The 12,869-nt window shown below is 46.5% G+C and overlaps 1 protein-coding gene across 5 annotated transcripts in view; it reads left to right on the forward strand.

Moving 5' to 3' along the window:
- Positions 1–12,869, forward strand: part of PRKCE (protein kinase C epsilon) — a 498,956-nt gene that overhangs the window by 409,906 nt on the left and 76,181 nt on the right. For all 5 annotated transcript variants that reach the window (XR_006200651.1, XM_042932183.1, XM_042932182.1 and 2 more), the window contains exon 11: positions 261–415. Coding sequence is in view for 4 of the 5 variants with exons in the window: in XM_042932183.1 (XP_042788117.1) it covers positions 261–415 (155 nt within the window). In the remaining variant the exon portion in view is untranslated. The remainder of the gene's footprint in view (positions 1–260; positions 416–12,869) is intronic.

Below are 12,869 nucleotides of genomic sequence, written 5' to 3' on the forward strand. Positions count from 1 at the left end.
TTTGGGCTTTCTCCACTAGACTAAGCTGATGTTCATAAAAATAAAACAGAGGAAGAGATTTAAAATAACACCTCATACCCTAATCCGTGTGCTGTCTGCATTATTTGTCTTCTGTCTGGATTGGGTGCTACCAGCACTCATTCACCTCCGCACCCTCTTCCCCCTCGAGTTCTGTTGTGTCGGGCTCACGATACCCTCTCTGACCTGCGTGGGCAGCTGCGGTAGAAATACCTAAATGGCATTTTCTGTTCTCCTTTCAGGACCGCCTCTTTTTTGTCATGGAGTATGTCAATGGTGGAGACCTCATGTTCCAGATTCAGCGCTCTCGAAAATTCGATGAGCCTCGTTCCCGGTTCTATGCTGCAGAGGTTACGTCAGCCCTCATGTTCCTCCACCAACATGGAGTCATCTACAGGTAGCTCTTCCCTCCTCCTCTGCCTCCCTTCCCTGACAGCGAAAAAATAAAGAATTCTGCAGGCACTTGAACTGACTTTGGCTCCTGCCCAACTGGTCTCTTAGCAACCCGCTTTAGATTAGTTGTTTGTTCCAATTTGCTCACAGAGGACTTTTTTGGGGGCTGTTTATCACTGTGAATGTTAATATTTGAATAGCCCCGGGAGATCTGGCCCACCGTTTGTGCCAGTTTTGATTGAAAGCCCAAACACAACATTTTAAAGGCTTGGCGCCGAGCGACCTTGGGGTGACCTTCATTTCTCTCTCTCCCCACCCTCTTCCTTCAACATCAGGGCATTCTCCTTACTTTTTCCTTCTGTGCCATGAACTTCCTCCCTTCCCAACCTCTTGCCACTTCCTGAGTTTGTTTGGCTTAGTTGTCTCCAGCAGATAGAATCAGAGAAGGAGGAGTTGCTTGGGGGTCTCTGGGTTTATGATTCAAGGAGGAGGAGGGGAAGGGAGCTAGACAATATCCAACAGGAAGTGACTGCAGATCATCCAGTCCCTTACTGCCGCCCTGTCCCTTTTCTAAGAAAACACACACACACACACACACACACACACACACACACACACTGATTTTCCAGTAAGGGAGCAGGGCTATTTACGCAGGCTCTTCTGTGAGGTCAGGAATTCTGGGGGGAGTAAATATTTATAATTAGCAATAAGGACACTAAAGTTCCTTAAGGTTTTCTCAATGACTGTCCATTGCTTTTGCTCCCCCCCCCCCTTTTTTTAATTGAGTTGAATAATAGCTGGCTGGGTTCAACCTAGAACTTAGTCACCAAAACTTTTCTGACTCTCTCCTGGGAATAGTGCTCTGAGTAAATGCTCTTGAAGGGGTTCTGACCAACCGACCCCCAGACTTCCTTTCTACTGATGAGTCTTAGTTTCCTAAAGTATGCATCTCTCTGCTCAAAAATAGTCAGGACCTCCCCATGGCCTACATAATAAAGCCCATGCTCTTTAGCCCCTAGTCATGGCCCTCCGCATCTTGCGTCCATGTATTTGTTTCCTATTGCTCCGTAACAAAATACCACAGACTTCGGGGCTTAAAACAGCACTCATTTATTATCTCCCAGTTTCCATGGGTCAGGAGTTCAGACATCGTGTGCCCCAGCTCTCTGCTCGGGGTCTCTCTGCTGTGATCGGGGTGTCAGGCCAGGCTGCCTGCTTGTCTGAAGTGTGGGGTCCTCTTCTTAGCTCATGTGCTTGTAGGCAGAATTCATTTCTTCGAAGCACATGGCTGGCTTCTTCAAGACCAGCAAGAAAGAAAACCTTTCTTGCTTTGAGTCTCTACCTTCAGGGAAGGCTTGGGTTCTCTTTTCAAAGGATCACATGATTAGATCAGGACTGTCCAGGATCATCTCCCTTTGGTTCCACTCAAATGATTAGGGACCTTTATTATCTCTGCAAAAGTCCTTTTTCCTATAATGTCACATAATCACAATAGTGATAGCGTATCTTTTCCATCTTCTTTTGGTTAGAGTTAAGTCACAGCTGCCACCATACTTGGGGGAGGGGTTACGGGATTATACCAGTGTGTGACTCAGTGGGGCTCAGCTTAGGCTGTATCTGCTCTATAGCCCAGGACACCTTTCTCTCCTTACTCCCCATAGCACCTTGTTTTGACCTCGCCAAGGTTCGTAGCTTTTCTCAAACTCACCTGCCAATTCCCAATTTCCCATGCTTATTCCCTCCCCTGTCCAGCCCAGAGGCCTCACACAACACTGCCTGCCTGCACAAAGCCTGGTCTCACCAGCCAGAGCAGGTCTTTCCAGGCTGGACACTTCCATTTGCAATTTGGGAATGAATGGGATTTGAGACTTGCGTCGCTGTGCCTACCGCTGTCCACCTTGTGTTAGCAGTAGGCATCGCTGTGGATCCCCAAGATGCAAACAACCTTAAAGGACCATTTCTTCTTCTCCTCCTCCTCCTCCTCCTCCTCCTCCTTCCCCCCCTTCTTCCCCCCCTCAATCATCTTATTTTACATACTCTTCTTGTCTTACACATAGTAAATATTCAACAAATGACCATTGACTTCAATTAGTTTAAGACCCTAATCTCTGCCCCCAGAGCAGCTCACAAGCCAGTTCCAGATACAGGAGTTACGTATGCAAAGGGCTCACCCATCCTGCAAGGCAGTGCACTGTTAGGTGCCAGTGGCAGGAGGAAGAATTTCTGTCCTTTGAGATGTCATCCCCATTCCATCCCTGTTAGGAGTGGGTATAAACTGTCCAGTTTACTGGCAGGGATTCAGAGACTCCCCTTAAATAGCTTGCCCAAGGCCCTACTTGGTCAGTGACAGACCCGGGAAGTCTAAGTGACTGATAAGCAAGCTCGTGCTGTACGCCATGACACCTGTTACTCTGCCTTTTCAGGTCCAAGTCCAGACTCTTAGGCTTGTCATCCCAGGTATTCCAAAACTTGACTTTCCCTTACATTTCTACTTTTCTCCTTTCCAAGTCTGTCTCATCACAGTTGTGAACACTTGGTCTATCGGCTTTTATGCACTGTACCTTCCCCTCCACCCCTCCCCCCCCTCCTTCCCACCTCCCTGGCCCTTTCTCCTCAGTCTCTGTATTACCCAGCCCGGCTGCTTCTCCCTTCCAACATCCATTCTCTAAATGCTGGTTTTCCCCAGGGCCTTCATCCCTCCTTACTCCCACCCTAAATACTCTGCCTGAGCGATTTCAACATTTACATACTTTCAGATGACTCCTGTGTGCCAGCGACTCTGTCACTATATCCAGTCCCCAGTTATCCCCAGACCCCCAAACAAGATCTCTATCCCAAACCTCTCTCTCTCAAGAGTTGACCTTGGGGGCCTTCTTCCTTCTTCCCAGGTGAGTTTCCAGTAGTTTACTGACCTGACTCCCTCACCGATTCTTGGTGTCCCATCGTTCCTCTCTGTCCTCCCTCCGTTTGCTGTCCAGCATTCTTTGAAAGCACACAATTGTCACATGCTCCCCTTTTTAGCATCCTTCAGCCCTTAAAGATAAAGCACAGTCCCCTTTTCTGGCCTTCAGACTCCCTCATGCCCTGGCCCTGTTGTGCAGAGGTCTGTAGTCTGGACATGGCTTAACAGTGAAGGTCACAGGCAGTGAGTGGAGGATGGCATCCAGGTCAGCTCTGCTTCTGTGGGTGGTTTCAGCCCAGGAGAGGGGTGCTTTTTCTACCCAGAGGAGATGCCTTACTGTGTTTCTCACAAAGACACCACGTGTGCTAACTGGGCCCCAGTAGCCCCAGTGATCTTGTGACCCTTATCACTGTTCCTTCTAACCACATATCCCACCCTCTAAGTGTTCCAAATTATTTGCCATTCTCCCCCTCCCCCTCCCCCAGTACCATTCTTTTTCATTTCTCTGAGCCTTTGTATACCTGGAAAGCCTTTGTACACCTGTCCCTGGAAATCCCTTGCTTCTAATCTGTGTCTTCATCAATGAGCAGTTGCTAGTTCGCATCCGTGTTCTGACTGCCTCTGAGTCCCTGGTTTAAAAGGTGTGTAGATTCCATAATACTGGAGGAGGGGAAACCAATAAGGGTATCAGTGAGAAAAGAACGGCCATGAGTTTATGATTGCTGAGGCTGGGTGATGGGTACCTGGGGCTTCAGTATCCTATCTACTGTTGTATATGTTTAAATTTGCCATAATTATAATATCTTTTTTAAAAAAGACTAGCAACTCCAGGGTAACATTCCTAGAGTTTTTGATTCAGTAGGTCTGGAATGGGGTTCAGGAATCTCTATTTTTGTAAAGTGTTCCTCAGGTGACTTGGGGACCACAGATCGAGAAAAAATCTATTGTGCCTTTGGAACTAGGCCAAGCTCCCCTGCTGTGTGAGGCCTTCCCTGACCACCCAGGCTGTCCTGGCAATCGTGCCTTCCCTGAGCAACATAACGTCTCTCCATACCAGGCATTTAGCAGATTCTCTTTGCAGGACTTATATTTTTACTTAAGATGCCTGTTCCATGGTTGAGAACTCCACACAAGAGTCCTTACCTGGTTGGCCTAGAACAGTAGCCTGCTTATAGTAGGTGTTCACTAAATATTTGTTCCTCATGTATGTAATGTTTCAGAGCCTTCCATTCCAGTGGGCAGCTCCCTCATAGGTGCGTACTGATTAAAAGTCTGTGTTGGAAGCATTCCTAACTCCTTGGCCCTAAAAGTCCCCCCAGTTCCTTCATATCTCTCATTTTATGGATTAATGAGCATGGTATGATCTCTATTTCCCATGTTGCTTTGTGCTAAGGGGCAGTCTGTCTGCATGCCGCTGGCTAGAGACACTGTATCTCTGCCATTTGCCTCTGTCCTGAAGCCCAGGCGGAGACCCTATTTTGTGTGATCCAGGGTCTTACTTAGGAGATTGGCAAGGCCAGGTTTTGGAGGAGGAAGCTGATGGCTGGAGTTGAGATTGAATTTTCTGGCCTTCTTTCTGGAATTTATATACATGCTAATTAGCAGCTAATTGGCCAGCGTTCAAGAACTAAGGAAAAAAGTCATTTCTCTGGTTGGTGGCTCACACTTAACAACAGAGAGCCCATAGCCCCCTTTCTTCTCATCTTTGAGCCAGGCTCCAGCACCAGGCTGCACAGGGCACTGTCTCTGTGTCCCCTGCCCAGCGTTCCTGGGACTCCTCTGTGTGGCTCACTGTGGGTCCGCTCTTCCCAACTATGGCTTAAAAAGAATCTCTTTCCCTCCTTTACACACATACACCGTGAAAGGTAGAGGTTTTGAAGGGTGGGCCTTCTTTAAGAGTGGGTTCAGGGACGCCTGGGTGGCTCATTTGGTTAAGCGTCCGACTTCAGCTCAGGTCATGATCTCGCTGTTCACAAGGAGGAGTCCCGCGTAGGGCTCTGTGCTGATAGCTCAGAGCCTAGGGCCTGCTTCGGATTCTGTGTCTCCCTCTCTCTCTGCCCCTCCCCTGCTGGTGCTCTGTCTCTCTCAAAAATAAACAAACATTAAAAAAAAAAACTTTAAAATATCTGCCTTAAAAAAAAAAAAAGCGTGGGTTCAGAGAACTTTCTCTTCCTCTACATCAGGCTTGGTGCCTGTCCATTTTCCTCTGAGCTGCTCTATTGGGAGCAGCTGACTCTCAGCACACCTCTCTCTGTGTGTGCAACATGAGAGACAAAGACGGTGTGATCCACCCCAGACAGAGGACGGCTGGGGGCCCCTGGGAAGTGAACCAAAAGCTTGGCAGACAGGAATGTATCTTTTGTGTTTTCAGAGTTCGGAAGCCAGGACCGTTGTGGCAGAAGGTGGTGGAGAACATGGCCGCTGTCACACTGGCCAAGCGTCTTAACACTTGACGCCTAAGTGTCCTCACCTCTAAAGTGGGAATGATAGTTGTACATACCTATCTCTTGAGGTCATAGAGATTTTGTGATCTGATAGGCCTAAGTAATTTTGAATACTGCCTGCCACACAGTAGGTCCCCAATAAAGGTTAGCTATCTTATTGTATCTTGATTTTTATTAAAATGTATTGAAAGAACATTGGAGATCTTTTAACCAATCCAGGCTCCAAAAGGGATTCCTGGAATCACATTAGAAGAATGAATTCCTTTTTCCTTCTTAAACAATTTGATTCCTTTTTTTAAATGATGAAAGTAGTAGTCATAGGAAAAATAAAAATTTAAGCAGCAGAGTGAGGGATGAAGTCAGTTTTCCCTTCACCAGCCTTGCAGCCATCCACGGTAAAACAGTTCAACAGTTTCTAGAGAATCCTTTGAGAATTCTTCTTGAGCAAATTGCCTAACCTCCTTGTGACTGGCCTCCATTGATCTGGAGCTCAGACAATGCCTGCGTTGTCTCCCTCATGCAGGAGCAGAGCGTGATTCCTGGAAGTCACACTGACCAGGTCCAGGTGAAGGGTCTGAAAGCAAGTGGGAAATGACAAGGCATTTTATTCATGGGAAGCCTCATTGATGAATGATGTCTCACTGTGATCACTAAAATTTTGTCTTGATCTAGCACAGGGGACAATGACTTCTAATGCTCTCCTCCTCTGTTAATTCTTCAGAACTTTCCATCTGTAACAAGACATCATCACCACTGCTCCCCAAGAGCTATCCTGCTCTAGGGGCCTATTGCATGCCCGGTGTCAGAAGTGGGGGCAGTGGGGCACCAGGAGGAGAGAGAAGGGTGTCTCTGCTTTGGCTCACTCTAGATCACTCTATATTCAAGAGGTGCTTAGAAATGACTTTCCTTGTTGATGATCATGTTCACAAGAAGTCAAATAAGAGTGAGAAGCATGGAACAAAGATTTAGGTAAAACCTCAGAATACCTAATAAACATGAATCTTAAATGCCTTGTCCTCAGAAGGACTGGGGGACAAAGCTAACAACGGGAGGCTGAGGGGGGTTTCCCTCGACAGAGCTGGGGACACAGTGAGGTCTCTAGCTATGCTCGCAAGCCAGAACCCCCTGGAAAATGCACACAGAGTCATGATGTAAACACTAGCCTTGTTTGCTGCTAGTCCAAGGGGGAACATGTGTGCCTAGTTTGGGGAATGATGGCCTGCCTTGATCCCCAGAGCCATCTCCTGCCATTGGCAGTTAGACATTTCTTGACTTGGTGAAGGTCTCCAGTTAAAGCCTGTGCTAACAAATGGAAGTCCTAATATTTAGAGTCCTATCTTCTTTCACTACATTCTCAATTTCTCTAATGCTAAAAAAAAGCAGAGGAGGAGGAGGGATTAGGATCATTTCTTCCTTCTTCCTTCCCGGACTTCTGTGGCCTGCCCTCAGAAAATCTCCTAGGACATTTGGGGATCTTTTCCCTCACAAAGCGCTGTCCCTTACTGTCAGCCTTTCCCCAACCATTCTAGAAAATGATATTGTGATAAAATACTTCTAAGGATGTCAGAACTGAGTGTGTAATGAGAGGGTGGCAGGAATCTCAAATGCTAAATCAAGGAGGGCCCAGAGACAGTCTAATCCAATTCTATTTTCTAGATGCAGAACTTGAAACCAGAGCTGAGCAGTAACTCCCCAAAGTTTACACACTGAGGCACTATAAAGCTTCGATGTTATTTTAATCAGAGATACCCATATAGATAAAGATTCAAACTGTTCTACAAGGTGCCTAAGCCAATAAAAAGCCATTTTCCACTCTCCCTCTTGACCAGTTTCCTCTTCCACAGAGATAACCATTTGCAATCTTTCCAGCTGCTGCCTTTCGTATGGACCTTCGTATTTCTAAATAACATGCTTTATTGTTACTTTTGTCAGACTTTATTTTAGGTGTTCTATAGTGACTTTCCACTGTGGAAGTGAGAGCTTGGTTCTCTGCCCCACCCTCTACCCACTCCCTGCCCCACCCACATCCACACTCTGGTACCAACCCCCCTTCCTCCCTTCCTCTCCTTAGAGTTTACTGCAGTCATGGTTAATGAGTATACATCGTGTACATTATTATGGCAGTGAAGAACTATGTGGAACTAAGCCCTGTGGTAAGCTATCATTACTTTTCCTATACATTTTCTTTGTTTTCCCTGGAGATCATCATTATCTCCTTGCTTTCTATGTGGTTATTAGTTCAACACAAACTCTACAAATTGTCCACATCTCCCTGAAGGATGTTTCCGTGCAGTGGGTATTCTATCAACTGCATGCTCATGGGTAACTCTCCTGGAGCCCTCCAGACTGCTCCAGTCTGAACACCGCCCCCGTGGCTGCCGTCCAGCTGTCATCCTGCATTCTCCCTCCCCTGCTGCCGGGCTTCCTTTGGCCTCTCTCCTCTGTGAATCTCTGGTCTTGTGTCCCCCATCTCCCCTTTCTCCATGTATTCCCTTGATATGGTGAAGCAGCCCCAGAAGGTTTTTGAAGAAAAGGATGGGATATAAATTTTTGAGACCTTTCTTTTATATAGAAAACTGTCTTTATCTTACTCTCAACCCTGCTAAAGACTTTGGCTGGGTATAGAACTTTAGATTGAAATCCATTTTCACTCAAAATTTGGAGGTATTGCTCCATTGCCTTCTAACTTCCAGTGTTACTGTTTAAGAAGTCCCAAGCTATTTTTATTCTTGATCCCTTGGTAAGGATCTATTTCTTTTTTTCTGGAGGCTGGCAATTACTTAATGATGTGGGGTAGGCCATTTTTCATCCATTGCACTGGGCTCTGGATAGACTTACAATTTAGAAAATCATGTCCTTCAATTCTGGAAAATACTTTAGTGATTCCTTCTGTTTTCTCTTTCTGGAACTGTCATTTGGGTATTGGATTAGTCAGCTTGGGCTTGCTTGTGGACTAATATGGCTGACTACATAGTTGGGGAGGGGAGGCCCCAATTGTCAATATTTTTAGAACTTTCCTCTTAGAATGTTCAGATTGCCCTGGGAAGACTCTTCCAGCATCCTGCCTGAAGAGAGAGGGCTTAGCAGCCACAAGAGGCTCCATCATAGAAGCCACATGAGGAGGGAGACCTGGAGGGCCCTGCTCCCAGGATACATTGTCCATTGAATCCTCCATTTCCAGTTCTGTATCCTGGTGCCTGCCCTCTGCCCCATCCTACCCTGTGTCCAGAGACCCTCTGTTTCTCTTCTCCAGAGAATAAACCTCTGGGGGCAGGGAAGGGGCAATGCAGAGTGAAGAAGAGAATTGGGTTTATGGCTCCTTTTCAGCCAACCGTTTTTATTTTATCTCTCTCCACTGTCCTCTCCAGAAGTAAACGTTACTACAAATTCCTGAGCTTTGGGTGGGACAGAGGACGGGAGATTCTACAGCGTATGTGTAACTGTTCTTGACTTTCCCCATGGCGTGTCCTGGGTTCAGCTCTTTCTCGGGTCTACTAAGTTATTCACCACTCATCCCTTTGCTTGCCAGCTTCCAACGTTGTGTTGCTGTTGTTTCTTCTCTTCTTCTCCCCATCTTTGTGTATTTAGGCCTTTGTGTGTAATTTTGGGAAGGAGACAAAAGTCGTTGTGGCTATTCAAGCTACTCTCTTTATCCAGAAGTCAATAATAATAACAACAACGACAACAACAGCCACAGCAGCAGCAATGACAACCACGAATAGCAAGACCCTTATTTAGCCTTTGTTACAAACCAGACACTGTTCTGCACGCTTCCCACTTATTAACTCATTCAATCCTCACAGCAGCCCCCTGCCATTAGATACTGGCAGTAGATACTGCCATTATCCACGGGATTTGTGATCTTTCTGAAGACCCGCCCCACTGCCGCCAATGTCCCGTCTCCCTGACAAGTCAGCTGTGATTTCACGTGGGCAGCAGAGTTGTATGCTGGAGACAGCGCTGAGTTCGGACTCGGAGAACTGCAGCCGCATCCTGGCTCTGCCTCGTCTTTGTAGTGTTTCCCTGGGCAGGATCCTCAAGCTGCTTGAAATGTAGTGCCCTCATTCTCCTGTGGAATTACCCGGGCCTGCTTTTGAGAATCGCATGAGAAAGCATTTACAGAAGTACTAAGTACAATCCTTGGCACCTAGGAGGCTCCAGAAATATTTGTTAGATGAATAGGTTATGGAGTCAGAGGATGTTATGTGCTGAATTGCATCCCCTCCAAATTCATATGTTGGAGCCCTAATCCCCCAAACCTTAGAACGTGGCTGCTTATTTGGAGGGAGGACCCTTGAAGAAGTAAAAAGTAAAATGAGGTCACATAGGTGGACCCTAATCTGATATGACTGGTGTGCTTATAAGAAGAGGAGATTGGGACACAGAAATGCATCTAGAGGGATTTCTAGATCCCAGGAAAGGACGCATTTACAAGCCAAAGAGAGAGGCCTCGGAAGAAACCAATCCTGCTGCCACCTTAATGTGGGATTTGTAGCCTCGGAAGATAAATTTCCCTTAAGTCATTCGGTCTGTGGTACTTCGTTATGGCAGCCCTAACAAACTAATACTGAAGTCCCAGGTTCAAGCCCCAGTGCAGCCACTTACGAATTGGTGTCGTCCTGGGCAAATGACCTAGTCTCCCTGAGCCCCAGTTTCCTCATCTATAAAATGGAGCTGCTAATAATAAATAAAATAAGGTGGCCAGGCCTGCAGTCTCAGCATAAATTGAAAGATTTAAATCAGGAAATGCACACAGAAAGGCCTCTGGAAATTGTTTGGGGCCCAGCAAGCCTTGCAGAGGTACAGGCACGTGGCAGTAATGATGGTGTAGTAATGCCCCTGTTCGAGGGGAGCAGGATGGTGGACATGTGATGTCGTGTGCCCCGTGCAAGTAAAAGGGCCCACCAAGGGCAGGGCCAGACCTCAGGGCCAAGCACTGTTTCAGAAAAGGGGGCCTCTCCTTGGTGATATTCTAATACTGGGAGCACTCAGAGGCCCTGGGACAGGACAGGCAACTCCTAATAAGTGCGCCTGACAGCGACCAGTGGCCTGAACAGATGTGCTTGCGCTGGAAAGCTTGGAGGTCTGACTGTTGTGCCTCAGCCTTCCTGTTGGGCTCCGTTTGCATCCATCCATTGTCACCCCCTCCCACACCTGCACCACCCGCTTCCCACGTGACATGCTTCCCCAAATGCACTGACTTCAGAAATGTGCATTTTGGTCATGAGAATCATTCTGCCCTGTACCATCTCTTATAATTAAAGTTCTTACCCTCCTGATAAAGGAATGCTAAATATCATCAGGAGTTTTTCAGGAGTAATTGCTTTTTTGTGGGTCCAGATTTTCTTAAATGTGAGATCATCTTTATCCCAAACTGTTTTTGTGTGGTGTTACCTGCCTGTCACAGCATGGGGTGAAGTCACTGGGACATGAGAAAGGGGAGAGAGAATGAGAGGAAGGGACTGAGCTGCTTGGGCTGAAAGGCCAAGTTTACATTCCTCTGAGGAAGCCACATTATTGCCGACCTGATCAGAAGTAGGATTCTGACTCTCATTGACATCGGACATTCAGAGCAAACAGGAAGTTTGGAACCAGAGGGAAACTCCTGATTAAATTTGTTTCAGTGTTAATAGTATGTGTTTAAAAAAAAAATTATCAGGAACCTTGTCATCTACTTTTGTGTCTCTCATGCTACCTACTGTAGAGCTGAGAACCTGGTATGGTGGTAAAGGACTTCTGGGCTCAAACGCTATCTCCACGGCTCATCAGGTATATGATTTGGGGCAAGGAACTTCTCTAAACTTCAGTTTCTTCATCTGTAAAGTAACTATGACTGTGTCTGGTACAAAGGAGACACTCGCTAGATGTTAGCTACTGTCCTCCTTGTCATATTATTCTATTTCACAAGTGGCAGAGCGAACAGTGGATAAGATTCACTTTGTCTATCTTGAGAACTTCACCCTGAACGTATCCTGCCAGCTGGCAAATGGATGAAAACCACCTTGTCACATCAGAGCTTCCAAATGAAGACTAATCTGAGGAGGTGGGAGCTGCCATATGAGAAGGCAGTCAGTTTCTGTATATTTACTGTTATTATAGGACTATAAAATGTGCTCTAGAAAGTAGTCGATAATAAGAGCCTGAACCCTCCTAGGTTTAGTCATATGATTTTGTTTCTTCAATGCCTTTGGCTAATGATTGAACTACTAAAAATGGGAATTGTTTTAGCAAACAATGCGTGGCTCCGCCCCATGGTAAGCAGAGTGTACATGAACACCTGAGTTGGTCCTGTGGTCTCTGTGGGCCCTGGCTGAGTCCAGAATGATTCGGGCTCGGGGTGGGGGGACAGGGTGCCTCAGCACATTGAGGCCACAGGGGTCACACTTAATTGTCTTTGCTTCTTTGGTCATGGGGTAACAGGCTGACCATTACTTGCAGATTAATTATCATAAAATAAGGAGTTGATGCACTTTCTTGCTCAGAAGTCTGCGGTCACATTCCGTTATCAGGATAATGTCTAGACTTCTTCTACCTCTTCCTCAAAGCCATCCCCAAGCTGACTCTCTTAATTAGCTTCGTCTCTGGAACTTATGGACATTCTCTTGCTACCCCCAGCTTTTCAAGTGTTTCTCCCACCCAGCTCCTGCTCGAATATCTTCTTGAGGCTAACAGGTGTCCTTATCAACACAGCCACACACTGGACATGTATTGCCTAGATCCTGAACATTACCAGTCACAGGACTCCTTCCTACCTTTGCCTTTTCCTGGAATACCATACATTCTTTTTCACTTTTTACTTTTTCTAACCCATATCCTTTGAGATTCTGCCTCAGCTCATTTCTCCTGGCCCTTTCTTTTTTTTTTTTTTAATATGAAATTTATTGTCAAATTGGTTTCCATACAACACCCAGTGCTCATCCCAACAGGTGCCCTCCTCAATGCCCCTCACCCACCCTCCCCTCCCTCCCTCCCCCCATCAACCCTCAGTTTATTCTCAGTTTTTAAGAGTCTCTTATGTTTTGTTTGCCTCCTTCCCTCTCTGTAACCTTTTTTTCCCCTTCCCCTCCCCCATGGTCTTCTGTTAAGTTTCTCAGGATCATATGGTATCTGTC

This window comes from Panthera leo, chromosome A3 (genome assembly GCF_018350215.1).
Source record: "Panthera leo isolate Ple1 chromosome A3, P.leo_Ple1_pat1.1, whole genome shotgun sequence".
NCBI lineage: Eukaryota > Metazoa > Chordata > Mammalia > Carnivora > Felidae > Panthera > Panthera leo.